The sequence below is a fragment of the Gopherus flavomarginatus genome, chromosome 8, assembly GCF_025201925.1.
Source record: "Gopherus flavomarginatus isolate rGopFla2 chromosome 8, rGopFla2.mat.asm, whole genome shotgun sequence".
NCBI classification, from domain to species: domain Eukaryota; kingdom Metazoa; phylum Chordata; order Testudines; family Testudinidae; genus Gopherus; species Gopherus flavomarginatus.
The window spans coordinates 114,430,772-114,458,451 of record NC_066624.1 but is presented as its reverse complement, the minus strand read 5'-3'; the positions used below and the strand labels follow the sequence as shown (position 1 = coordinate 114,458,451).

General features: G+C 43.9%; 1 protein-coding gene across 5 annotated transcripts in view; it reads left to right on the top strand.

The window, feature by feature from the left end:
- The window catches only part of PPP1R2 (protein phosphatase 1 regulatory inhibitor subunit 2), a 40,629-nt gene extending 15,579 nt beyond the window's left edge, over positions 1–25,050 (top strand). The window contains exons 2-7 of one of the 5 annotated variants that reach the window (XR_007775772.1): positions 984–1,091; positions 4,097–4,177; positions 4,509–4,615; positions 6,485–6,670; positions 11,251–11,481; positions 14,759–18,485. Coding sequence is in view for 3 of the 5 variants with exons in the window: in XM_050963952.1 (XP_050819909.1) it covers positions 984–1,091; positions 4,097–4,177; positions 4,509–4,615; positions 6,485–6,670; positions 24,704–24,864 (643 nt within the window). In the remaining 2 variants the exon portion in view is untranslated. Of the gene's footprint in view, positions 1–983; positions 1,092–4,096; positions 4,178–4,508; positions 4,616–6,484; positions 6,671–11,250; positions 11,482–14,758; positions 18,486–24,703 lie in introns of those variants that run through there. The other 4 variants (XR_007775773.1, XM_050963952.1, XM_050963953.1 and 1 more) reach the window with 4 other exon arrangements.
- The last annotated feature ends 2,630 nt before the right edge of the window (positions 25,051–27,680 follow it).

The window sequence follows — 27,680 nt, the reverse complement described above, 5'->3', positions numbered from 1 at the left end:
CAGAACCAATATGGTCATGCCATCATAGTTAAACTGTTACAACTCCCTGAGTGAACACTCTTATCCTGGAATGTGTGTCCCCGTGTGAAGTTATACTAGTATAGTTCTGTCTGCAAACTTCCATGCATAGACAAGTCCTAAAAGATTCACTTCTTTTTAGTTATTAAAAGTCCACCACCTGATGTCACTTCCCCCTCCCTCCTTTCTGGGGGCTTGTGTAGTTAAACATGTACAGGAAAGTATGATGATCTTGTACAAACCGTGAGAATTCTAAAGAACATAGTTTGAAGGCTTGATTCTCACTACATGTTAATCTTTGCTGGACTAATGATATGAATCCTTGGGCAACCCTAGCTGAGATTCCTACTCCTTAGGTTAACCTCTAGGTGGTGGGATGCTGTTCATATTACTGTATGATGGTTTCTTCCTGGATGATTGAGATTACTAATAATGGACCTGCAGCAGAGTCTGATGGCAGCTGGCTGGGCAGGTGAGGAGATGAGTGAAAAACAGTTCTTTGTAACTATGTTGTGAGCTGTGTTAATCCTGGAGAATGAGGAGAGGATGGAAGAAAAGCCTACCATTAACCCTATCATATGGGTGGATAATTAATGAGGCAATGCTTGAACAGAGGAATGATAGGCTCCTCAATCTAAAGAGATTAAGAATTACTGTGGTAACTCACTTAACCAAACTGATTGTGTTTGGAGCATGAGTAGAAAGGCATGGTGGTGATTTATGTTATTGGACTCCATTCCCGTGTTTACAGAGTTTTTTTAAAACATGAGCATGGTTGGAGTTTAAATAGATCTAAACAGTGTGAGTTTGGGTGGGAGCACACATCTGTCTTGACCTTTCCTTATTTGTACATGTCAGGGAATGGAAACCAAAGGAGGACCCGCACGTTCTGCTTCCTTATCAAAAGAGAATAAAATTGCTTTTAGCATATGGGGAAACTAACTAACTTTATTTTCTCATTTCAGTAAAAAGTCCCAAAAGTGGGATGAAATGAACATCCTAGCTACGTACCATCCAGCAGGCAAGGACTATGGTTTAATGAAAATAGATGAACCAAGCACTCCCTACCACAGGTAAACTCGTGTAATAACTTGAGTGTGGTGGAATACTTGACTACACCTAAGTAGTTTAGCAGCATACTTAAGCTGTCTACTTGAACTATAGCTGACTGCATGACAGGCTTCAGGTAGTCCGTCTGAATTTTAAGTGATGAGTTAGTGATATATTGGATGAGATAACAGTAACTTAGGGTACATTTGTAGTATCTTACATGTTTTAAGTAAAGGCTTATGCTCATAGACTCTAGGACTGGAAGGGACCTCGAGAGGTCATCGAGTCCAGTCCCCTGCCCTCATGGCAGGACCAAATACTGTCTAGATCATCCCTAATAGACATTTATCTAACCTACTCTTAAATATCTCCAGAGATGGAGATTCCACAACTTCCCTAGGCAATCTATTCCAGTGTTTAACTACCCTGACAGTTAGGAACTTTTTCCTAATGTCCAACCTAAATCTCCCTTGCTGCAGTTTAAGCCCATTTCTTCTTGTTCTATCATTGGAGGCTAAGGTGAACAAGTTTTCTCCCTCCTCCTGATGACACCCTTTTAGATACCTGAAAACTGCTATCATGTCCCCTCTGTCTTCTCTTTTCCAAACTAAATAAACCCAATTCCTTCAGCCTTCCTTCATAGGTCATGTTCTCAAGACCTTTAATCATTCTTGTTGCTCTTCTCTGGACCCTCTCCAATTTCTCCACATCTTTCTTGAAATGCGGTGCCCAGAACTGGACACAATACTCCAGTTGAGGCCTAACCAGCGCAGAGTAAAGCGGAAGAATGACTTCTCGTGTCTTGTTTACAACACATCTGTTAATGCATCCCAGAATCACGTTTGCTTTTTTTGCAACAGTATCACACTGTTGACTCATATTAAGCTTGTGGTCTACTGTGACCCCTAGATCTCTTTCTGCCATACTCCTTCCTAGACAGTCTCTTCCCATTCTGTATGTGTGAAACTGATTGTTCCTTCCTAAGTGGAGCACTTTGCATTTATCTTTATTGAACTTCATCCTGTTTACCTCAGACCATTTCTCCAATTTGTCCAGATCATTTTGAATTTTGACCCTGTCCTCCAAAGCAGTTGCAATCCCTCCCAGTTTGGTATCGTCCACAAACTTAATAAGCATACTTTCTATGCCAATATCTAAATCGTTGATGAAGATATTGAACAGAGCCGGTCCTAAAACAGACCCCTGCGGAACCCCACTTGTTATACCTTTCCAGCAGGATTGGGAGCCATTAATAACTACTCTCTGAGTACAGTTATCCAGCCAGTTATGCACCCCTTATAGTAGCCCCATCTAAATTGTACTTTCCTAGTTTATCTATAAGAATATCATGCAAGACCGTATCAAATGCCTTACTAAAGTCTAGGTATATCACATCCACCGCTTCTCCCTTATCCACAAGGCTCATTATCCTATCAAAGAATGTTATCAGATTAGTTTGACACGATTTGTTCTTTACAAATCCATGCTAACTATTCCCTATCACCTTACCACCTTCCAAGTGTTTGCAGATGATTTCTTTAATTACCTGCTCCATTATCTTCCCTGGCACAGAAGTTAAACTAACTGGTCTGTAGTTTCCTGGGTTGTTTTTATTTCCCTTTTTATAGATGGGCACTATATTTGCCCCCTTCCAGTCTTCTGGAATCTCCTCCGTCTCCCATGATTTTCCAAAGATAATAGCTAGAGGCTCAGATACCTCCTCTATTAACTCCTTGAGTATTCTAGGATGCATTTCATCAGGCCCTGGTGACTTGCAGGCATCTAACTTTTGTAAGTGATTTTTTACTTGCTCTTTTTTTATTTTATCTTCTAAACCTACCCTCTTCCCGTAAGCATTCACTATACTAGACATTCCTTAAGACTTCTCAGTGAAGACCGAAACAAAGAAGTCATTAAGCATCTCTGCCATTTCCAAGTCTCCCGTTACTGTTTCCCCCTCCTCACTGAGCAGTGGGCCTATCCTGTCCTTAGTCTTCCTCTTGCTTCTAATGTATTGATAAAAAGTCTTCTTGTTTCCCTTTATTCCCATAGCTAGTTTGAGCTCATTTTGTGCCTTTGCCTTTCTAATCTTGCCTCTGCATTCCTGTGTTATTTGCCTATATTCGTCCTTTGTGATCTGACCTAGTTTCCATTTTTTATATGACGCCTTTTTATTTTGTAGATCACGCAAGATCTCGTGGTTAAGCCAAAGTGGTCTTTTGCCACATTTTCTATCTTTCCTAACCATCGGAATAGCTTGCTTTTGGGCCCTTAATAGTGTCCCTTTGAAAAACTGCCAACTCTCCTCAGTTGTTTTTCCCCTCAGTCTTGATTCCCATGGGACCTTACCTATCAGCTCTCTGAGCTTACCAAAATCTGCCTTCCTGAAATCCATTGACTCTATTTTGCTGTACTCCCTTCTACCCTTCCTTAGAATTGCAAACTTTATGATGTCATGATCACTTTCACCCAGGCTTCCTTCTACTTTCAAATTCTCAACGAGTTCCTCCCTATTTGTTAAAATCAAGTCTAGAACAGCTTCCCCCCAGTAGCTTTTTCAACTTTCTGAAATAAAAAGTTGTCTGCTATGCAGTCCAGGAACTTATTGGATAGTCTGTGCCCCGCGGTGTTATTTTCCCAACATATACCTGGATAGTTGAAGTCCCCCATCACCACCAAATCTTGGGCTTTGGATGATTTTGTTAGTTGCTGAATATTTTGTAGCATTTTGAATGGGGATAAACTGATTTTGAGAATCTTTAAATGTTTAAGGTTTACACATTTTTGGAATTCTATCTGTAGATTACACTGCAGGGTCTTGCAATGAATAGACTTAGTATCTGTGTAACAGGAAACAAAACTGTTTGCATCAAAATATTTAAACTAGAAAAAGAAAAACCTGGAATTGAGTTTTAAAGGAATAGTTGAACTGAAATAAGTAAGGATGTCTAGTGTCAGCACTACTGATCAAAATGTTTATCAGAGATAATTTTAGAATTAATTCTCTTGCATGTTTGTCTTTTTCTAGTATGGTCGGAGAGGACGATGAAGATGCAGTGAGTGATTCAGAATCGAATGAACCCGTAACAGCAGATGTGTTAGCTAAAAAGTAAGTGGTGCTGGCAATAGAAAATTGACAAAGTTTGAAAATTGTCTGTCTTCGGAGTCATTTCTTGGTTACTGTTTTTATTAAGAGCAGGTTTTTGTCATGACTATTCATGCTGAGTAGTAGCTTCTTATGCAAGTGACACCATTGAAAACAAAACTTCTTGCAGAATAAGTTCGAACTTAACATGAGACACTAGTCCTAAATGATAGACAAAAATATCTTTATATATACACCAAAGGTTATTTTTTATATATACCTACAAGCTAAGTACTTAATTGTTATGAGATGTTGATACTCTGCTTCAGCACTTCTTCGTGTACATTTTTGTTAGGTTAGTGGCAGCTGAAGGTAAAGGACCCAAGATTCTAGCTCAAGAAGAAGAGTGCAGGGAGGAAGAGGAGGAGGAAGAGGATGAAGAGTTAACGCCTGAAGAACGAGGTAGGTTTTATTTTTTTCTCTTTTGTTGTTGAATAGTTTTTCTTTCAGTAAGAAATGTCTGAGGAGGAGGAGATGTATCATCCATCAGAAAGATGCAGTGATCTGAAAATGGAGAAACAGCTCCCTAGAGGTGATTTAGATTCCTTATTCACCTGAATATTTCCAAATTTGGTTAGATTAAATTGCAGCTACTAAACTAGTCTGGGAGAAAGTTCATAAAGGTCAGGCTCACTTGTCTTGGAGAAGTTCTTGTAAGATGAGGGTTCGGGAGTAGTTTCCACAAATGCTAGTGTATTGACTCAGAGATGGTTTTATTTTGGAAGATTACCCCTCAATCGCCACACTTTTCAGTTGGACTTAATTAGGGCTGTCAAATGATTAAAAAATTAATCACAGTTTTAATCGCACTGTTAAACAATAATAGAATACTATTCATTTAATAGTATTTAAATATTTGTGGATGTTTTCTACATTTTCAAATATGTTGATTTCAGTTACAACACAGAATACAAAGTGTCTAGTGCTCACTTTATATCGTTAATTACAAACATTTGCAATTAAAACTGATTAATCGCAATTAATTTTTTAATCAAGTGAATTTTTGAGTTAATTGCTTGACTTTATTACTAATACCTGTCTGTTGCTATCTGTATAGCACTTTTACCTCTTAAGCAGCAGGAAAAGCAGCTACACTTTCCAGCCAATGTCATTCCATGAATCAGCTGGGAGAGGGAGCTAGCAGGATATCCATAGTGATTCCTCAATAGGTTGTCTGAAGATAGCTTCAAAGCAGACACTACTCTGAATTAAGTTGGACCTATAGCATTTTAACAGAATGGTCAAGAAGTAAAACATCTTGGGTTTTAAACCCAGGTGTTTGATGTTGAATGCAGAGATATATTGCTGTTTCTCATTTTTTCTGGTCCCACTTCTCCATTTCTAGAGGGGTTCTCGGGGCTGCCAAGAAGCAAAGATTAATATGGTTGTGGTGAATTGTCATACCATAACCAGCCACCTATTTCATAGGGAAAAACTATGGCACATGTTCAGAGGCTGGGATCTTAGGGATGGGTGGAAAGAGGTTTTCCTCGACGTTTGGAAAATATGCCTCTGGTAGCTGCCTCTTGGCAATTAGCTGGCAAGTCAGCTCTAGGGCTTGATCTGCTGGCCTCTGCAGTGATTTGGTCAAGTTGTCTGTAGGACTAAAGAGAAGTTAGTCTTGCATCACTTAATAGGGGCAGGTATGCCTTTGCATTCCCTGAACGAAGAGTTCCCATGTGTTTTTGTTTGGTCCAGTTTTAGTCACTTATGTTTGGTGAGTAGCAGTCAGTCTTTTAAGACACCGTCAGATCCATTCAGATTTCCTTCTTTTGGGAAGATGACTAAAATACATCAGGATATTTTTCTTACTATCTCCTCCGTAAGTGGTTACGGGTAATTAAGTGGCAACAAGTCTAATTCTTAAATTGTTTTTCCCATATTTCCTGGGGCTGTATCTCTAAATCTTCCCAAAACAGAGACGATCCCCTTAGTAAGGGCATGTGAGGAGTAAGGTGTGCCCCACTCCACTGAGATGACTTATTTTCACTTGGCAAAATTTTTATGGCCACGTTGTTCATTGTTAGTTTGACTAGTAATGAAGAGCATTAAGCTATAGTTTGCTAACATAGAATCCTTCCATAGAGTATTTTAAACTAATTACTTAAAGAAAACATTTTAAATTCAAAACATACAGTGACGTGAACGGCATAAAGATTACATACACTCTGGGAGAGGTAACTCCTACCTGGCAAACAGTGATATGTTGGAATGTTTCCAAAGAACTAGTGTAAGAATGTATTTAAGAATATTTTCCTGCTCTTTCCACAGAAAAAAAGAAACAGTTTGAAATGAAGAGAAAAATGCACTACAACGAAGGACGAAATATCAAATTGGCTAGGCAGCTAATTGCAAAAGAACTACATGGTGAGGAGGAGGATGAGGATGATGACGAAGATCAAGAGATGCACGATGCTGTAGATGTAGAAAACATGAGTACAGAAACCCCTGAACCTGGTGAGCATCTAATTGTCAAAGAAATGTTTAAGCATGGCGGTCCTTTGAACTGCCGGAAGTGCAGAAAAGCAAAGGGGTTTACCTGTCTTTTCCACTCAATATGTAGCAACAAAGGCTGAGAATATCCCCTTCCCTATGCTATATTGATATAGCATCCATCATTGTAGTATCTAGGCACCATCTTGACATTTAGGTTCTTAGCTTTAGAAATACATCAAATTGGTATTGTTGATGTCTCAGACCCAGGGGTTCTTCATGGTGACACAATGGATAAGTAAGCCCATGTGTTTAAAACACTTCAGAAGTTCTCTGCAGCCAGTCTTGCTTCCACTGAGCTAGCTGACCATTGTTACAGCAACTGCCAGTACTTCTACTGAGCTGGGAGCAGGACCTGTACTGATGACTAAAATAAACTCTGGGCATGTAGGAGTCTCTCTTTGCACTTGCTTGCCACACTGCTGCAGTACTACCTTGTGGGCTGGCACCACGCCTCATAAGTACTAATATAGTGTTAGAGTAGAGCAGAGCCTGTCTCTAACATACTAGCTAAAATCTTCCACTTACATTACTGCAACTTTGCAACTAAGCAGTTAGGACATTGGCATGTGGTTTTCTGTTTTATAAAATGACTGTACATTTTTGTATCTGCACGGAGAAGCCCAGCTTTCCTACCATCTCACCTGCTGGAAGAGTTCTGTGATTTCTGTCTGGGTGTTTATGGAATTTGTTTCAGGACTCCATTCTTTGCATCAACTTCTGGCTAGCAATTTTTTATAAATATGAAGTTTCATCCCACTTCTAGCTGTTGGGGGGTGGGGACAGAGTGAGCGAACATGCTTTCTCTTTCTATGGCTAAGCTTCTTGTCTACACTACTATATGCCTTTGCTTCCCCCCCACCCCCCGCCACACACACACTGTGTTTGGGGTGTCCTCCCCGTTAAGAATTATAGTGCCTACTTTTGCTACAGCACAGCTCTTTGAAACAGCTTCCGTGGGCATCATGAAATTGAGATGTCCCACCCCCTCCCATTTCACTGGTGCTCGCAAGACTGTAGTAGCCATGAATCTGAAATCTTAACCTTGGTGAGATGCTGCTTGGCAAAGCTGTGAGTAGCAGATGCCTTAGAGCTGTCAGCAGACTCTGGAAGGTGCTGCATTAGTTTACATCTAGTTGATATTTGGAAGGTTTTCTTCCCAACAGGATAAACTAGTCTTTTGTAAAATGAGAAATTTTACAGAAATGGTCTAGGCTCCCACCCTCCCCGGGAAAGGTGACTGGCAACTGCTATTTTCAATTCCTGGCTATAAATCACAAATTTTGGTACCAATATGTATTACTGGGGGACTAAAGCTCACAATAACTGCTCCTGGGGAGTCGTCTTATATCATTCTCAAACCCACTGATTGTTTAGCTTTCTATGGTAATGCACAGGGCCCTACCAAATTCATGGTCCATTTTGGTCAATTTCATGGTCATAGAATTCAAAAATTCATAAATGTCATGATTTCAGCTAGTTAAATCTGAAATTTCATGGTGGTGGTGTTGTAGGGGGTCCTAACCCAAAAAGAAATTGTGGTGGGGGGAGGTCACAAAGTTATTATAGGGGGGTTGCGGTACTGCTATCCTTCCTTCTGCAGTGCTGCTAGTGGCAGTGCTGCCTTCAGAGGTGGGCAGCTGGAGAGCAGCAGCTGCAGGCTGGGAGTCCAGCTCTGAATGCAGAGCCGCCACCAGCAGCAGTCTGAAGTAAGGATGGTGTGGTATGGTATTGCCACCCTTACATCTGTGCCGCTGCCCGCATTTCTGGGCCCTCAGTCAGCAGCCGCCACTGTCTGGCCACCCAGCTCTGAAGGCACCAGCGCAGAAGTAAGAGTGGCAATACCATACCAGGCCATCCTTACTTCTGTGCTGCTTCTGGCAGTGGCTGTGCCTTCAGAGGTGGGCTCCTGACCTCCAGCTGTCCAGCTCTGAAGTTAGTGCAGAAGTAAGGGTGACAATACCACAGCCCCCCTAAAATAGCCTTGTGACCCCACCCTGCAACTCCCTTTTGGGTCAGGACCCCCAATTTGAGAAACACTGGTCTCTCCCATGAAATCTGTGTAGTATTGGGTAAAAGCACACAAAAGACCAGATTTCACTAGGCAGGGCCGTCCGGGGGGGGAGGGGTGTGTGTAAGTGGGGCAATTTGCCCCGGGCTCCGCAGGGGCCCCCATGAGAATGGCTGAGGCTCCCTCCCCGGCCTGACTCGACCCCGTCTCTGCCCCTCTCCCAGTCCGCAACGTCCCTGGACTGCTGCAGTGTGGCTCTGGCGGGGCCCCTGAGCTCCATCCTGCTCAGAGCTGCGTGGTAAGGGGGCGGGGCTGAGAGCTTCAGCGGGGCCTGAGCTCCCTCCACTCGGCTTGGAGCTTGCAGCCCCGCTCCCTTACCACGCGGCTCTGAGCAGGGAGGAACTCAGGCCCTGCTGGAGCTAAGCTGCAGCTGTCGAGGGTCGCTCCTGGATTTGCTGATGCTCCCTGTGAGGGGGGAGCCAGCGGTAAGGGGCCAGGGCTGAGGGGGTTGGCTAAGGGGCAGGAAGTCCCAGGGAGGGGGGAGAGGTTGGGGGTGGTGGTCAGGGGACAGGGAATGGGGAGGTTGGATTGTGGGCATTCCGGGGGTCTGTCAGGACTCAGCGGCGGGGGTGGATACGGGTTGGGGCAGTCAGGGGACAGGGAGCACGGGTGGGGTCCCGGGGTGGTGGTAGGGTGTGGAGTCTCTGGGGGATGGTGAGGAGACAAGGAGCAGGATGGGTCTGGGATTCTGAGGGGGGGCGGCCAGTTGGGGTGCAGGAAGTGGGTGGAGGTCAGATGGGGGCAGGGCCAGGCTGTTTGGGAGGCACAGCTTTCCCTACCCTAAAGTTCATTCAGAAGTTTGAGGCTTGCAGAAGAGCCAAGCTGTTAGCTTTTCCATTAGGGCTACCTTCCCTTTCACTTCTCAAATGCCAAATGATAGTCTATATTTAATTTCAGTGCCATAGGCAGATTCATGTCAGGAGAGGTTAGCTTTATTTAAAATTAGCCACTGGGGGAGGGATCACATGAGAAGAGCAATATCCTTCCCATCCCTACCAAGGGAGACCCCTCCCCTCCCCTGCACTTCCTGAGGCTTCAGAGGGGTTAATTCAGTGGTTCTCAAACTTTTATGCTGGTGACTCCTTCCACATAGCAAACCTCTGAGTGCAATCCCCGCCCACTTATAAATGAAAAACACTTTTTTATGTATTTAACACTATTATAAATGCTGGAGGCAAAGCGGGATTTGAGGTGGAGGCTGACAGCTTGCGACCCCCAGTAAAAACCTCATGACCCCCTGAGGGGTTCTGACCCCCAGTTTGAGAACCCTTGGGTTAATTTAATTTTAGCACCCTGTGTCCATTCACACGCATGTGCTATTTTGAGCATTTCAGTTTTCACAACATAGGCTCATCCCAGATTCTGGAACAATCTCAAATGCTCAGTTCGTAGAGTATGTACATAGTCTATACTAAAGACAAACCCACAGTAACCATCTCTAGTTTGTGAGGGACCCCACTGAGCCAGTCTCTAGGAAACAGATAAATGCATGGAGGTTAGGTCCATTCATGGCTATTAGCCAGGATGGGTAAGGAATGGTGTCCTTAGCCTCTGTTTGTCAGAGGGTGGAGATGGATGGCAGGAGAGAGATCATTTGATCGTTACCGGTTAGGTTTACTCCATCTGGGGCACTTGGCATTGGCCATTGTCGGTAGACAGGATACTGGGCTGGATGGACCTTTGGTTTGACCCAGTATGGCTGTTCTTATGTTCTAACCTAAGTGAACTCAAAGTTATGGAAACCGATAATGAGTCAAGGAAGCCAGCAAAGTATCAGAAACCTGGAAAAATCTCTGACTGGATGGACTCAGGCGTTTGGTCACAAGCTGAGGTGGCTTAAAAGTTTTGAATTATTTTTAAGCAGAATTTTTTTATTGTTTTTTTTAAACAATCACACACAGCAAGCAGCAAATATTTGGCCACACGCTTCTGAAACCCCAAACCATATTCAGGTTTTGGCAGGCTAATTTCAGCTTTTCAATTAAAAAAAACACAACAAATTTTGAAGGAAAGCAGACATTGTCCGTGATTTTTTTTCTGCTTTTTAAAAACTCCTAGTTTTCAATCCAGAAAGTTTTGACGGAAAATATTTGTCTAACCCTTTTAATGAGTTTTAGTGCCTTTTAGCACTAGCTGATGCTGAGAACCAGTGATACCTTGTAAAGAAGTTTTCTCAAAACTGGGTTTGTGCCAACATGCAGAAGGTTTATTTTTCCCAGGGCGGAGCAAGTGGGGCAGTTTGCACCGGGCCCTGCAGGGGCCTCCACGAGAATATAGTATTGTATAATATTGCAATTTTTTTTATGGAAGGGGCCCCTGAAATTGCTTTGCACCAGGCCCCCTGAATCCTCTGGACAGCCCTGTCACTAGGGGAGACCAGATTGCACGGTCTGTGATGCATTTTTTCATGGCTGTAAATTTGGTAGGGCCCTAGTAATGCATAATCCTAAAACATATAATGGCTATTTACTAGAGCTTCACTCTCCAGGGGAAAGGAGGACACCATTAGGCATCTTTATGACCTTTCTCCATGGCTTGAAGCTGCCATCTTCTTTCTGCTCTCTGCTATAAAGCAGGGAGGCAGCTCCGCTCCCCAGCTGCGCTCTCCAGGGGAAAGAAGGGCACGCCTTTGCAGCAATTTTCCATCACTGCTGTTTGACATCACTACATCCTGCTTCATAATCTGATTTCTGAGCTGCATCTGGTAATTATCAATTCTTGACTGACTGCTCCTGCCCAATTAACTATATACGTTTCTAACGCTTTATTTACCAGTTTACCAGTCCAGTAACTCTCCTAACTAGTTCAGCTTGAGTTTTCCTTTTTGTGAACTTGTTGCTTAACTGTCTGTAGTTTAGTTTATTCTTTCATTTCTATCACTTTGCCTAATCAGTGAAATACTTCATCACCTTTTAATCTTTATGTAATAGGCTGAATATCTGATTCACTTTTGCTCCGTTTGCCTAATTATTTTTCTCTTGAATATCCTATAACTCTTCATTTTTATCTTTGCTGGTGGATTGAAAGTTCTCTCATGAGTAACTGATTATAGGTATAGTTTTTTGGGGAGCAGGAATGATAAAAGGGGAATGAACTTCAAGCAAACCTGTGTTAGTAAATATCTTGTCCCTGTCTTAAATTCCTACCAACCTTCTGAAAATTGTCTGCAATGAGACTAATGTTAAGAGAACAGACAGCTCTCAATTAGGCTTTCAGATTTAATAGGTCCACAGGCAGGCAACAACTCTTGGTGATTCTTCAAGTGATTGTGGACATGTACATTCAACTGTAGGTATATACTCAATGCACTTGAGTTGGCGATTTTGTACCTTCTCAAGACACTAGGCTATTACTCAATCTTCATGAGTTGATGCCCACTCCAGCAAAGCATTGTTACTGTCTCTTTTCATATAATCCATAGTCCTGCCCCTGGGAAGGAACTGATGGTGAGTCACCTGCAATGGAATATATATGTGCCCAATCACTCAAAGGAGAAAAAACTATTACTTATCTGTACAGTCACTCTTGTTTTTCGGAATGTGCACGTATGCATTCAATGACCTTCCCATCTTCCCCTCTACTTCAGACATTTAGATAGATGGTGGTGCCCAGAAACAGAGAGGGAAGCAGCAATCGCAACCCTTTTATGCCCTCATTTTAGTGTACAAGGAGAGTAGGGGCGCATACGTCACCTAGTGGTACTGCTGGCAGTAGCCTCCAACTCCAGTGCTTTGGGCACACATATATCGGCAGTGAGATATATATCTGCACACACATCTCGAACAGCAATTACTGTATAGGTAAGTAACTGGGTTTTTTTCCAGAAACTCTCAGACCAAAATAACTCTCACCTCTCTTTCTCTCTCCCCTCCCTCCTCCCCCATGTTGTTGAAGTGAGCCTGCTGGATATGGTATCCCCCTATAGGTCATCCTATATGGCCTTAAAACATTGTGTTTGGACATGAAAACTGCTTGCATCATAGTCATAAATCTGGGACAAATTTCCACAGGGCTAAAATAGCTGCTGTTCTAGAGACTGCATCCTTGAATTTTTACCAGCTTTGTTTATCTCCTTGCATTAGACATGCTGTTTATTTGGGTAACTGGTCATTATTTCTGGAACTCAATCAAAGTGCTATTGATTTTATTCCCAAGGCTGCATCTTTGGACTCATAAGAGTGTTTCACAACTCTTCTGGATCAGGGTCCAAATAGCTTCAAAAGAGTGCCCACATTGATGTCTTTCTAAAAGAGCTGCTCTAGTTCAGCTGCAAGTTGTTAGGCTCTATAGCATACAAATACTAGGCTTACATAGCATGGAAGGCTAACTTCTTCAATTGTTGGATTTACTGGGTGAAATTCTGTGGCCTGTTATGTGGGAGGTAAGACAGAATTTCATAGTAATTACTTATGGGCTTAGGATCTGAGTCCGTATAATAAAGTCTCCACCCAAAGTTTCTGATAAGGCATCTTCTGTTTTGGCTAGTAAGTAAACTGATACATCCTGTACTTTTTCCTGTGTTGGCTTTTAGTCAAATTTCTGTTGAGCCTGTGGCTTTTTTAAATTCACATTATACCAGTGAGAGTCTGTTGATGAGGTTTCTCATTCATCTATCGTATCTCTGAGATGGGATATAGATCTAGCAGAGTCTTCTAATTTGTTCTCTTTTTCCATGGTGTGCAAACGTGGGGTATATCTTACTCTCCTGGGGGAATGATTTGGCTGCCTAAAGTCTCTATCTTAGGAAGCTGATTCAGTTATATTTGGGTGTGAAGATCTGGACTTTTCATCTGTGCTTTTGTGAAAAAGCTGAGTAAAACAGTGTCTTCAGCATTTCCTTTGGTTAGGACTCCAGGGAGTGGCAGAGTCCATTGGCAAACGTGACATTATGTTCATGACTATCCTGTCTTCCTGTTTTATACCACTACCACCCTATACTCTCTTCCTTCCCTTGTGGATTCTTGCCCTTCTGTTTTATCCTGAGACTAGAGTTTTAACCCTACCTGTCTAGTGTCCTTTTTCTGCACTGTCAAAAAGTGAGGCAAGTGTGTCACCAGAGCTGAGGTCTTAAAGGGATATTGGTCTTACTCAAGCTCCATCCCAGGTCCTGCTAACTGAAGAGTGGCCTTTGTCAGTTATAGGCTTGACTGACTCAGAGTCCAAAATACTCATACCAGAGATAAAATGGGAAAACCACAGTTGTGCTGTGTGCTCTCTGAAATCTCCCCTCTGCAGATAGGAGTCCTGGATAGAACTGGGTGCCATATAGGCAGCTCCCAATGCAATGGCTCGTTGATTTTCCCCTCTAGAAACAATAGGGCCCCTAGTCAGGCTTTTGTCCTTGCTGAGGTTTATAGCCTGAGGCTCTGAGTTTGGGCTCCATTTCTCACTGGTCTGTTTACGTTTGCTACACAACATAGGCTTATTTCCAAAAGCTAGGTGGGATACCAGTCTGTCCGATTGTTCCTGTCTTTGAAAGGGGGAGATGATCTTGACCTGGCTTGCTGTGGGCTCATTAGCCTGGCATATTTGGCCATCAAGCTTTAGGTGACTGACATTTGTTGGCTAAACTGGCGCTCCTCATAGGAGGCATTATCACTTTTCTGTGAAGGACAGTGTGGGTTTGTTAACCTAGGTCTTGATAATCTACGCTTATTTGCTGCATCTACACTGCAAAGTAAAAGGGCTTGAACCTGGGTCCTGGCTTGACCTATGCTTGGACTCTCCATGCTGGTGGGGTCCTGGGACCCTGGATTATCACAAATTGTATGTAGATGGAAGGGGGCGGGGTAGGCTTGAGTCTTTCAAATCCTAGGCTTACGTTGCTTTGTAGACATATCCTGAGTCAAGTATGTTTCAGGGTTGCCAAATATTACTTCTGCTTTTTGTGACAACAGAGGAAGGCCTTGTGAGTGCATGTGGTTCAAACCATGAATATTTAAATCTGTTTTGTAATCTCTCTTCTTTTTTCTGTTATACAGCACATGCTACTAGTGACCAGCTGGAGAATAGAGCGCACATCATAGAAGAAATCTGTCCAGAACTGTAACTGCCTGTCAAAGCTACAAACTTATACAGTGCTTCATGGTTTTGCGACTCTTAAGTATTGAGAGGCATATCAGTTATAGTGTTGTATTGCCAAGAATGTTAACTTTAGAGACTCTTATATTAGGCAGAAAAGCTGCCTAACTGGTTATTCTTGTGCCTAGTATTTCATGGAGAGTACTGCTTCATAATCCATCAAACCAGAAATTTGAGACAAATTAACTTGCATAGCATATTGTCACTCCACATGCTTTAAAACATACAAAAAATCAGTATCTTTTGGTTTTGTTGATTATTTATTTGACACTGTTCTAGATGTGGTTTCTCTTATAGTAGAATGGTTTTGGAATTCAAGAGCCAAACAGTACAGTAAATAACAGGTTGATGTGTACTATCAGGCGAATTTAGCAGTTAAAAAAGGATTATTTTAGTAGTGTAACTTTTTTATAGAATTTTTCTGATCTGTTAATCTAGATATCAGTATGTCATGACTCCTATTTTTCACTCTTTAAAAGAGAAGAGCTGCATTATTTTTTTGGTTTAAAAAGAAATCTGTTTGGAATCGGTTATTAGTTTCTGAGTAAGACAATACTAATAACTGGTGAGATATTTGTACAGTAAAGATGTGCAGACATTGATTTTGCATCTAATTGTGATGATCTCTTCCCTTGGGGATAGATGGGTTTTGGAACTTTCCTTATTTATCTGTTCAGATCTCAAAACTTCTCTCCAATATTTTCCACTTCAGGCTTCCCATACGTCACGCTACTGATTTCCTTAAGATCTGCCTTAGAATCTTTTGTATCTTCTGACTTGCTGTGACATGAACTCATGCTGCTAGCATCTGAGGATAAGTAGTTGTCTGAGCAAATCTACTTCAGTACTATGGAGATGGAATGGCGTAGCTTTGTATTGTGCCAGCCTTCCACTCCACTTAGGTAACTGCTGATGACCTAATTCCATCTTGGGACTCGTCATCTGTATATTGAAAACCACTGGTGTAGAAGTTTCCTGATCCAATGTAACTTGCAGCAGCTGCTTTTGTAAGATGAAGGCTATTTGGAAGAATAGAAGGGAGGTTGTCATATCATGTATAATTTACATGCTGTTAACAGTGTGGTTCTATAGCCCTGATGGAGAGAGAGTACTGAACCTTCAGGTTACTGTAAACAATAACATCCCACTCAAAAGATCTTGACTATGATGTGGATGTACTAGCATTCAGAGTAGTACTTGGTTTTATTCTGCAAATGAAGTACACTTAAAGCTGTGAGTTGGTCATGGAATATTTTGTATTCAATTATGTCTGTATTTCTCTTAAATTTGAACTAAATTTGATATGGTCCAAAAGTCCATAATTATACGGACCTATTTTAAAATGACTTCCTGTCCGCTGTATTTGTGAAGTCTGAATAAAAGGATGAAAAAGTTACTTTACAATTATTTTGAACTCACGTGTGAGCTTTTCTGAAACACTAGAATGCCATATTTATCACTGGAAAAATACAATCACGTGGAATGTTTCAGTAGACCAAAACTTCTGCCAAAAGGTTGCGGGTGAGCTATACCAAATTACTGTGTGGGTTCCTAAGTCTCTGGTTAATGCTCTATTTTGTAGATAGCTGTGTTTCCAGCTCTTGTAATATTTAGTATTTCTTAGCCCCAACTTCTGGATTTGTGTGATTAGTGAGAAACTCAAGTTTCATTATTGATTTAATAAAAAAAAAATTCTAGCCCTCATGGCTGCGGAGTAAAATTTTGAAAACGTGAATCCTAAAGGCTCAGTCATGAAAAGGCAAACAAAAACCTTATAATTTTGATGGAATATTGGTTTGATTTCTTGGTAAAATTGTCTTTTCCATTAATTGGAAGTAAGAAGAGATTGAGTGATACATCTGTTTTTGCTTGATTATATGAAAAATAATTGCTTTATTTGCTACTGTTTTTCCAGTCAGTCTTTCCCCCCTCCCCCCAAGATCATGTTATAATTGCAAGAATATTGATTGAACTTGATTCTGGTCACTTTTGGCTAAACCCTGAGAGATACTGGGGCTCCCATGAGAGGTGAGGTGATTAGTGGACGCTGACATCCATTGGCTTGATTAACTTCAGGAGTTGAAGGGTACATAGCTCTCAAGGATTAGAAATGCTCCAGTTCTCTTGACAGATAAGAATTTTTAGCATCCTTTTATATAAGAAAGCACTAACTGCTGGACACCTGTGTCCATGAAGGATGGTGTTCTCTTCCTTCCCCTCTCCTCTCCTCCCACTGCCTAAATGAGAGCCAGGATGTGTCTGTACTTTGCTGTGCTTGTCTTCCTAAATGTGGTAATTTATATTGTTGAGTTGTTAGATTTACAGGGCTGCTCTGTGGATGGGTTGACAATACTTATGAACAAACTGTCCAGTTACGACAAAGGAGCTAAACAGCTGCTGAATGGTGTTGTCCCACTCCATAGCAGTGAAGCTACAGTTTCAATGTCGCATGTGCTGTTTGTCACTCGGTGTCAAACATGGTAGTTTCTATAGACTAATTTGGGCCAAAAGGCCAGCAGTTTAAGCCACTTGTTCTCTTTTGTCACCCCCACCCCCTTTCCATTCTTGCTTGTACAGAATCACATTTACAGCCAATGCCCCAAGGAGGTGCTGCTGTTAGCATCCTCAGTACAACCTGGGAAGGATTTTATTTGTATATACATATTGTTTATTCTTCAGTAAACAAAGGTAGATCCTAAAAAGAATCTGTTTTCCATGACAAGCCATAAAACACCAGGTATGGGTGGGCTGTACCATCTTGGCAGAGGGGTTATCTTGAATTGTTAATGTACCCCTAGCTTTCATTAACTTTGAGCAACTTGTTGTTCTGGGTACATAGGCCCTGTGATGACTAAGGGCTCTTCAAAAACAAGCTATGCATGATCTCCCTGATACCTCAATCAGAGATCAATTAAGTACACCTGAAATACAAGTCTATCTTTTTCTTAAGTGCGTTTTTATTGGTAAAGAAATTATAATATAGAGAATCATCTTTAACGCTTGCCATCTCTATAAAAATATGATTGTATGTATATTTTCTGTTTTATTGCTGGTGGTTGGTTCATTTCATTTGGGCACAACTTGATGTTTCTTAAAAGTTGTTTCAGTTTGGAACTGGGATTACTTGGCTTTATCCACACCACTATCTCAAGACATTTTTAAAGGCTAAAATTAGGTAAATTTGTTTCAAATCTTGTGATTATTAAAATGCAATATATATAGTTTGTTTTTTTTAAAAAAACTGTTCAAGGTACCTGTCATTTCTTGTAAATCTGCCATATTGAAAAATAGCCCACCTTTTAAGGGGAGGGAAAAAGGAGAAGAAAAGGAAAAAAGTCTGCTTGGCTTGTCTAATAGGAAGAAGATAGTAAGATTGCTTATGGACTTGTAATATCGTAGTGGTTGTCAGGTGCTGAGTACTGCAATGAGGTATATAAAAGCAGAGACAGAATGTTATGACTATTTACTTAGAAACTGGAGAATAGAGCTCCTAAGAACCTGTTCTGCAACACTGTGCATGATAAGTATTTTCTACATTTATTTTTTAAGCCTTTTGTTTGTAAAATGAATATAAGATGTCAATTCCTGGAGAGATAAGAAGTTTCTGTAAATAAACTTTATACTAGACTCTCATTTGTAAATAGCGTCATTTAAATTGTTCATTAAGAACATGCTTATGGCATTAACCCACTGATGGAAATGTTTATTGAAAACTGAATTTCTTTTCATAGCCTAGTATCCTGTGTTAAACTATTTGATTTGTATAGGTCCTCTTCCTCAAAATAGTTTAACCTGTTTTTACAGTTTGCTGTTTCATAGTAATTTCTCAAATTTAGTGTTTTTCCCACTTTGCAACCAGTCTTAAATGTGAGATGCACAGTAAATTATACCCACTAATCCAATGCTCCCTTCTAATATTAGGAAAATCAGATTCTGACTTTGGGTTTTTTAAAAGAGAAAATTGGCAGTTTTTGTCAGTTCTGGGTATCACAGCTGGCTACTGAAATTGATGCTGGAGCTCCACAAATGAGAGGGGGATATTTAGTCCTACTTTATAATTGTCTTGTAGTGTCATTTTTAAAAAAAACCTCTAATGACATGGTATCTCACTGAGTTACACCAAACCTGGTGGAGTTATGGTCTGTATAGCAGCGTCTCTGCCATCCCAACAATATGGTAGCCTATGTAGGTATGTATGTACTATGCTGCCTAGCTCAACAAGGACAAGTGCAGAGTCTTGCACGTAGGACGGAAGAATCCCGTGCACTGCTACAGACTAGGGACCTAGGGGTTACAGTGGACGAGAAGCTGGAGATGAGTCGACGGTGTGCCCTTGTTGCCAAGAAGCTAACAGCATTTTGGGCTCTATAAGTAGGGGCATTGCCTGCAGATCGAGGGACATTATCGTTCCCCTCTATTCAGCATTGGTGAGGCCTCATCTGGAGTACTGTGTCCAGTTTTGGGCCCCACACTACAAGAAGGATGTGGAAAAATTGGAAAGAGTCCAGCAGAGGGCAACAAAAATGATTAGGGGACAGGAGCACATGGTTTATGAGGAGAGGCTGAGGGAACTGGGATTGTTTAGTCTGCAGAGGAGAAGAATGAGGGGGGATTTGATAGCTGCTTTCAACTACCGGAAAGGGGGTTCCAAAGAGGATGGATCTAGACTGTTCTCAGTGGTACCAGATGACAGAACAAGGAGTTGCAGTGGGGGAGGTTTAGGTTGGATATTAGGAAAAACTAGGAGCGTGGTGAAGCACTGGAATGGGTTCCCTAGGGAGGTTTTTAAGGTCAGGCTTGACAAAACCCTGGCTGGGATGATTTAGTTGGGGATTGATCCTGCTTTGAGCAGGGGTTTGGACTAGATGACCTCCTGAGGTTCCTTCCAACCCTGATATTCTGTGATTCTATATTGATGCAGGTGGGGAATCTGCCTGGTTATCCTGTAACATTACAGCTGTTGCTGTCAGTGTGGAGGATTGTGGCCTCCTTTTACCATACTGGATTTTGTTTCCTTAGGCTAATCCCGCATCCTTGGTGCTTGTGGGGTAAACAGTGTGAATGGTAGTCTGCCCCATGGGGGTCAGCCCACCCTGTCACAGGGCATGGCCTGTTAAGATTTTGTAAGGACTGATACATGTAAACACACCGAACACACACATGCCTAGGCGATATTGAGAGGAAGCCGTCCTGGGAATAAGTCTTGTCACTGTGTCCCTATGGGATTGGGACCATGGGCCTTGCAGAGTGGGTGGGGCAAGGCTCCCCTCTTGCCCAGTCAGTTGGGGTGAACTACCTCCTCTGTCACAACAGTGCAGACACCAGGAGAAGGTGGCCTGCTGAATCCTCTGGGCCTGATGAGTGAAGGAGAAGCTTAGGCCTTACAATGGGCTAAATTACAACCCAGCTCAGAGGAGAAGAGCTTGGGGCCTCCTGTGTGAGAGGTGACCCAGTACAACGCCAGCTCCAAGCAGAGGGCTGGGGTGGTCTTCCAAGCACAGTGTGAGCTGGCCAGAATGCTTGTATGGACTGAGAATCGGGTGAGCAGCTAATAAAAAACTGTCAGGGACAGTACTTGTTCTTGTTAGTGAAGGCAGGGGATTCGACTCAATGGCCTTTCAAGGTCCCTTCCAGTTCTATGAGATAGGTATATCTCCATGTATTTATTTAATAAATCAGAACCTCTAAGGGGCTGTGAACCAATTTAGTCTGGGTAGTGGACTGAAAAAACCTGTGTGGGTGCAGTGCAGTTCACCTGAGGTGCCACAGGGGGAAACACTGGAGGGTAGCGTCCCATGATATAGGCATAGAATTTATAGACCAAAGGGAAGTTTAGACCAGGGGTTTGCAGCCTTCTTTCTGAAGCCCCCCCAATATGCTATTAAATCTCCAGGGCCCCGCAGGGGTGGCCCCTCTGGGGCTGCGGATGCAGGTTGCGAACTGCTGCTTTAGAAAATCTCATCTGTCCCCCTCTGTACAGCCCAGGTCATTAAATTTCACCCAGATACTGCTGTGTTGAACTCAATAATTTGATTAGCTAAAGCAGTGGTCCCCAACCTTTCAGTGTGGCGGGCGCCGAACAACCAGCTGCCAAAATGCCGTAGAGAACCGATGTCATCAAGAAGTGTCACTGCACAAATGCCACCGAGAATCAGTGGCTTTTCGGCGGCGATGCATCTTGGCATTGCTGCTTCTCGGCAACATTTCTGCGGCTGATTGTCCGGCGGCCACGCTCCTCAGTGGCGGGGTGCTCTCTTGTCAGTAGGCAGAGGTACATAAATGCTCCAGTGGGTGCCATGGCTCTCAACGGGCACCGCATTGGGACCACTGAGTTAAAGCAACTTCCAGAAAGCCATCTGGTCCTGATCTGAAGACTGCTAGAGATGGAGAATCCACTACTTCCTGCGGTCGTTTGTTCCAATGGTTAGTCACTTTCACTGTGTCATATTTCTAATTTGAATTTGTCTGGCTTTAACTTCCAGCCCTTGGTTCTTGTTATGATCTTCTCTGCTAGATTAAAGAATTCTTAATATTTTTCCCCATGAAGGCTGTCACCTACCTCTGATAAACTGAACAGATTGAGTTCTTTCTTGAAATCTTTTGCTGGAAGGCATTTTCTCCAGCCCTTGAATCATTTTTGTGGCTCTTTTCTGTACCTTCTTCGATTTTTTTCAATGTCTTTTCTAAAATATGGACACCAGAACTTCATGCTGCATTCCAGTGTGTCATCAGTGCCGTATTCTGAGGAAATACCACCTCCCTACTCTCCTCTTTCTATGTATCCAAGAATTGCATGAATCCTTTTTGCCACAGCATGGTGCTGGGAGTTCATGTTCAGTTGTTTGCTGTGACCTCTGAATCCTTTCCAGAATCATTGCTCTCCAGGTCTGTATTCTGTAGAGATGACCTGCATTTTTGATCCTAGATGTATAACTTTTTTTATTTTTTTTCTGTACTAAAACCCATTTTGTTTGAATGGACCCAGCTTACTAATTGATCTGGATCCTCCTCATTATTTACCACTCTGCCAATCATTGTCATCTGCAAATTTTATCAGCACTAATTTTATATTTACTTCCAGATCACTGATGAAAACATTGAATAATGTCAGGCCTCTTACTTACCCCTGTAAAACTTGCGTAGGACTACCCCCATTAGATGTTTCCCCAGGGGCAAACTCCTTTCTGACATCTGTCAGCCAGTTCTTAATTATTCTGTGTCCTCCTGTACATTGTGTAGTGGTAAATTTTTAATCAGAATGTTGTATGGTACTGCCAGTCACGTTCTACCCTGAGGATCCACCTGTTCTCAAGTCGGGGCTGGGAATTCTGCACTAAAGCTCACTGCAGTTGTGGGATCACCATTAAGGTCTTCCAAAATTTTGGGAGTGTCCAGAGGGGCAGGGAGAAAGTTCAGGATTTGATGTAACTGAAGTGAAAAGCTGTCTGGACAACATGAAGGAAAGCAGTAAAGGGCAAAATGTTGTTCTGTTTCAGCTTAACATAGTGACCTACTCAGTGTTCAGAGAGCTGGCTGAATGTCTCCCTCCCACTCCTTAGGGTGGGGACCTCAACTTCTCGCTGGCTGCCACCTTTGACAGCCCCCATACAGGATGGGGCTTATGCACAGAGCACCCATGCCTCCCATGGGGGAGAGGACTCGTTTCTTACTCTTGAGACTCCATGACCCATCTTGAATATCAATGAGCCCTAGGACCCTTGTGTTCCCTCTATTGTTGGTAAGTGTCAACCCTCTGCTTGGTGGTGGCTAGAGCGAAACTGGATTCTCAGTGGCTGTTCTGCACCTTAGGGGGTGAATGTGTGAATAAATTAGCCTCTGACCTTTAGGCATCAAGAGTGAGAAAGAATAGACAATGTTTAAGAAGGTACAAAAAATGTATTAAAGGAAAGAAGAGGGTTTAAGTTACAAAAAAGGACAAGGATAGGAATAGGGTAAAGGGAAAACTTGGGGAACCAGAGGACAGACGAATACGTAAACTCCACAACAATAATCCGTCTCCCTCGGATATTCCCTCTAGTAACCAAATGGCATTGAAATCCTCCCACATAATGACAGGGTGCAACCACAGAGATTCTGCAGCTGTCAGTCATCTGTGCACTCTGTCCTTGAGCTGCTGAAGGCAAGTTCACACAGTAAAATAGATGCTGCAGGCCTGGCTGCTGCTTGTGTGTGGATGCCAGTAAGCCTCTGCTGATCAGGACTTTCGCCTGCAGGTGCAGTATCCCTATGACTCTGTATTGCATCATTGTGCTGCAAGGCCAGTATCTACCAGGCTGAGCGGGCCCCTGGGCTGCTCAAACTCTGACTTTCCCCTGGCTTCTGGAGTAGGAGGGCCTAACAGGAGACTAATGGACAGGCTGGGGCTCTGGGCTGCAGCACCCAGCAGGGTCAGGAGACACTTAAAGCCCAGCTGGGCACCATGCCAGGCCCAGGCCACAGATGCTCAGTCTCCTCTAATGCTCTGGATAGCACTGAAGCTTGACACCTGATTATTTTGCATCATGTGAGAGACCAGAAGGGACCTTTTTGATCCTCCTAGTGAGGGAAATCATCTCCCTCTGGATATGGAGTCTGGGGGCACCTCCTCTGTGCACCATGCTTTCAACAGCCAAACTGTCTCAAGAATGGCTAGTTGAGGGGGAACACCTCCTTTAAAGCTGGGCCCTTCCGGTTGGCTGGCTCTGTGGCCAAGAGTTCTCTCTCTACAGGGAGTAATTGAGGAGCTGCTGTTTCTGAGGATGGAAGTCAGTGCCCTGCAGCCAAATCCCTTCCCTGAACCCTTTGTCTAATGTCGTTCATGGCTGGGTGTGCCACCCACACACAGGTGTGATGGAGTAGGGACTGTCTGTGTGGGGGATGGGAGAGCTGGGGATGTCTTTAGATGAGGGACAGGATCTTTAAGCCTGTAACCTGAGCCAGGTAGGGGGGAGTGGGTTAGCACCTTTGCCTGGGAAGCTGGAGAAAGGAATTGGCCGGCTGGAGGAGGGGCAGTTCAGTTTCGGTTTTGGGCTGGATGAGGGGAATTCAGGGGATCCTGTGCTGGACCCAAGCACCCTGAAACTCCAGAAGGACTCGATGGAGGGGTCCTGACTGTGCCTGCAAGCTCTGCTGTAACCTGCATTCCTGTTGTCCAATAAACCTTTTGTTTTACTGGCTGGCTGAGAGTCACTGTGGGTCCCAGGAAGAGGGGTGCAGGACCGGACCCCCCCACACTCCGTGACAACAGGCTAGCCAGAGCCTGCACTTGGTTACTTTAGCATGTCAGTCTGGTTTTGGCCCCGTAACTCCTCTTAGCCCTGATCTATGCTACAAGTTTAGGTAGAATTTAGGAGCGTTAGATCAATTTAACCCTGCACCCGTCCACATGACGAAGCCATTTTTGTCGACTCTAAAGGTCTCTTAAAATTGATTTCTGTACTCCTCCCCGATGAGGGGATTAGCACTGAAATCGACCCTACTGGGTCGAATTTGAGGTAGTGTGGATGCAGTCCGACGGTATTGGCCTCTGGGAACTATCCTAGAGTGCTCCATTGTGACTGCTCTGGACAGCACACTCAACCTCATTATCTCTAGCTTGCTTGCATATATATACCTGCCCCTGGAAATTTCCACTACATGCATCTGACGAAGTGGGTATTCACCCACGAAAGCTCATGCTCCAGAATGTCTGTTAGTCTATAAGGTGCCACAGGATTCTTTGCTACTCTCAACTCAGATGCACTGGCCAGGTAGACAGGAAAAGCCCCACGAACTTTTGAATTTAATTTCCTGTTTGGCCAGTGTAGTGAGCTGATCAGCACAGGTGACCATGCAGAGCTCATCAGCACAGGTGACCATGGAGTCCCAGAATCGCAAAAGAGCTCCAGCATGGACTGAACAGGAGGTACAGGATCTGATCACTGTATGGGGAGACGAGTCCGTGCTATCCGAACTCCGTTCTAAAAGACGAATGCTGGAATATTTGAAAAAATCTCCAAGGGTATGAAGGACAGAGGTTATAACGGAGCCACAGCAGTGCCGCATGAAGCCTACCAAAGAACCAGAGAGGCAAACGGACGCTCTGTGTCAGAGCCTAGACATGCCGCTTTTATGATGAGCTGAATGCCATTCTAGGATGTGCCCCTACAACTACCCCACCCCTCCCGGACTGCCTTAGCAATGAGCTCCCCATTTGTTTGACGAATTAATAAAGAATGCATGAATTTGAAACAATGACTTTATTGCTTCTGCAAGTGGAGATCAAAGGGGGGAGGGGAGGGCGGTTGGCTTACAGGGAAGTAGCGCGAACCAAGCGGGGGGGGGGGGTTTCATCAAGGAGAAACAAACAGAACTTTCACACTGTAGTCTGGCCAGTCATGAAACTGGTTTTCAAAGCTTTTCTGTTGCGCAGCGCACCCTGCTGTGCTCTTCTAACTGCTCTGGTGTCTGGCTGTGTGTAATCAGCAGCCAGGCGATTTGCCTCAACCTCCTACTCTGTCATAAATGTCTCCCTCTTACTCTCTCAGATATTGTGGAGCACACAGCAAGCAGCAATAACAATGGGAATATTGGTTTTGCTGCGGTCTGACCGAGTCAGTAAACAGTGCCAGCGCGCTTTTAAAAGTCCAAAGGTACATTCTACAACCATTATGCACTTGCGCAGACTATAGTTGAACTGCTCCTTACTATGGTCCAGGCTTCATGAGCCATGGGAGCAAGGAGTAGGCTGGGGTAGGTGCAAACGCGCGGTGCTGCCGACTGGGAAAGCAGCCTGAGGCAGAAGCCTCCAGCTGGCATTATATTCCAGGCAGGATTGAATCTCCATTAGACGAAACTTAAAGAAGAGAATGACCTGGAGTCATTCCCATTTTTGTCCAGGCGCCCCCGACCGACCTCACTGAGGCCGGCCAGGAGCACCCATGTCTGCCCAGGTGCCCCCGACCAACCTAATCGAGGTCAGCCAGGAGCACCCATGGGACAACGACTATAGCTAGCCGTCGTATTATACTGTTTGCCGTCCGCAAGGCAAGGCAGGGGGATGCTGCTGTGTAGCACTGCAGTACCATGTCTGCCAGCAGCATCCAGGAGACACATGGTGACAGTGCTTGCCGTGGTCTGTCATCTGCATGGGTAGCCCAGGAAAAAAGGCGAGAAATGATTTTTTGCCATTGCCTTCATGGAGGGAGGGAGGGGGGCCTGATGACGTGTACCTTGACCCACTCAAGACAATGTTTTTGCCCCATCAGGCATTGGGAGCTCAACCCAGAATTCCAATGGGCGGCGGAGACTGCGGGAACTGTGGGATAGCTACCACAGTGCAATGCTCCGAAAGTTGACGCTAGCCTCGGTACTGTGGATGCACACCGACGACTTAATGCGCGAAGTGGGGATACACACGATTGACTGTATCAAATTGATTTCTAAAAAATTGACTTCTACTAAATCGACCTAATTTTGTAGTGTACACATACCCTTACTCTGTCCCAGCACCTGCTGCTGGTCTGGGTCTCGAGTACAATTAGGCAGGCTGTTTGTTTCCTGATCCCCGCCTCTGTTCTGCTGTCGTCTGTCTGAATTGCACAGACCCAGAGACTAACATGTCATGAGAGGCAGTGGATTTATTTCTTAAACTACAAAGGTAAGAGGAGTATGACGTTGATCTCACCACGCATACTAGCTACGACGTGAGATTGCTTGTGGCATTCTTGGAGGTGCTGACCACAGTGGAACGCCGCTTTTGGGCTCGGGAAACAAGCATTGAGTGGTGGGATCACATTGTGATGCATGTCTGGGATGACGAGCAGTGGCATAGAACTTTTGGATGAGGAAACCCACATTTATGGGACTGTGTAGTGAGCTCGCCCCAGCCTTGCTGCACAAGGACATGAGAATGAGAGCTGCCCTGCTGTTGGAGAAGCATGTGGCAAATTGCACTGTGGAAGCTGGCTACTCCAAACTGCTACCGATCAGTCGCTAATCAGTTCGGAGTGGGAAAGTCGACTGTTGGACTCGTGTTGGCGGAAGTGTGCAGGGCCATTAATTACATCCTGCTCTGAAAGACCATGACTCTGGACAGTGTGCTTGACATTGTGGATGGCTTTGCACAAGTGGGGTCCCCTAACTGCAGAGGAGCAATAGATGGCACACACATTGCAATTCTGGCACCAGACCACTTTGCCACCGAGTACATTAATCACAAGGGGTGTTTCTCAGTGGTTCTCCAGGTGCTTGTGGATCACTGTAGGCGGTTCACAGACATTAGCGCAAGCTGGTCCGGAAAAGTGTATGACGCATGTATCTTTCGGAACACTGGCCTGTTCAGGGAGCTGCAATCAGGGACTCTCTTCCCGGACCAGAAGATCACCATAGGGGAAGTTGAAATGCCCATTGTGATCCTGGGAGACCCTGCCTACCTCTTAATGCCGTGGCTTATGAAGCCATAAACGGGGCAACACATGGCAGCAAGGAGCAGTTCAACAATAGGCTGAGCAAGTGCAGCATGATGTTGAGTGTGCTTTTGGCTATTTAAAGGCCCGCCTGCGCAGCCTCTATGGGAAGCTGGACCTGGCCAATGACAATATTTCTATGCTTATAGCCATAATATTTGTGAAGGGAAGTGTGAAAGCTTCACTCAGGGCTGGACCACAGAGGCTCAGCGCCTGGCGGCTGAGTTTGAACCGCCAGAGACCAGGGCTATTAGAGGGCCGCAGCGCAGGGCCACAAGGATCAGGGATGTCTTGAGGCAGCAATTTGAAGCTGAAAGCCACTAATATTTGTTGCTTTGCTCAGGAGTGTAGTGCTTGTAATGCTCGGAGGTGATTG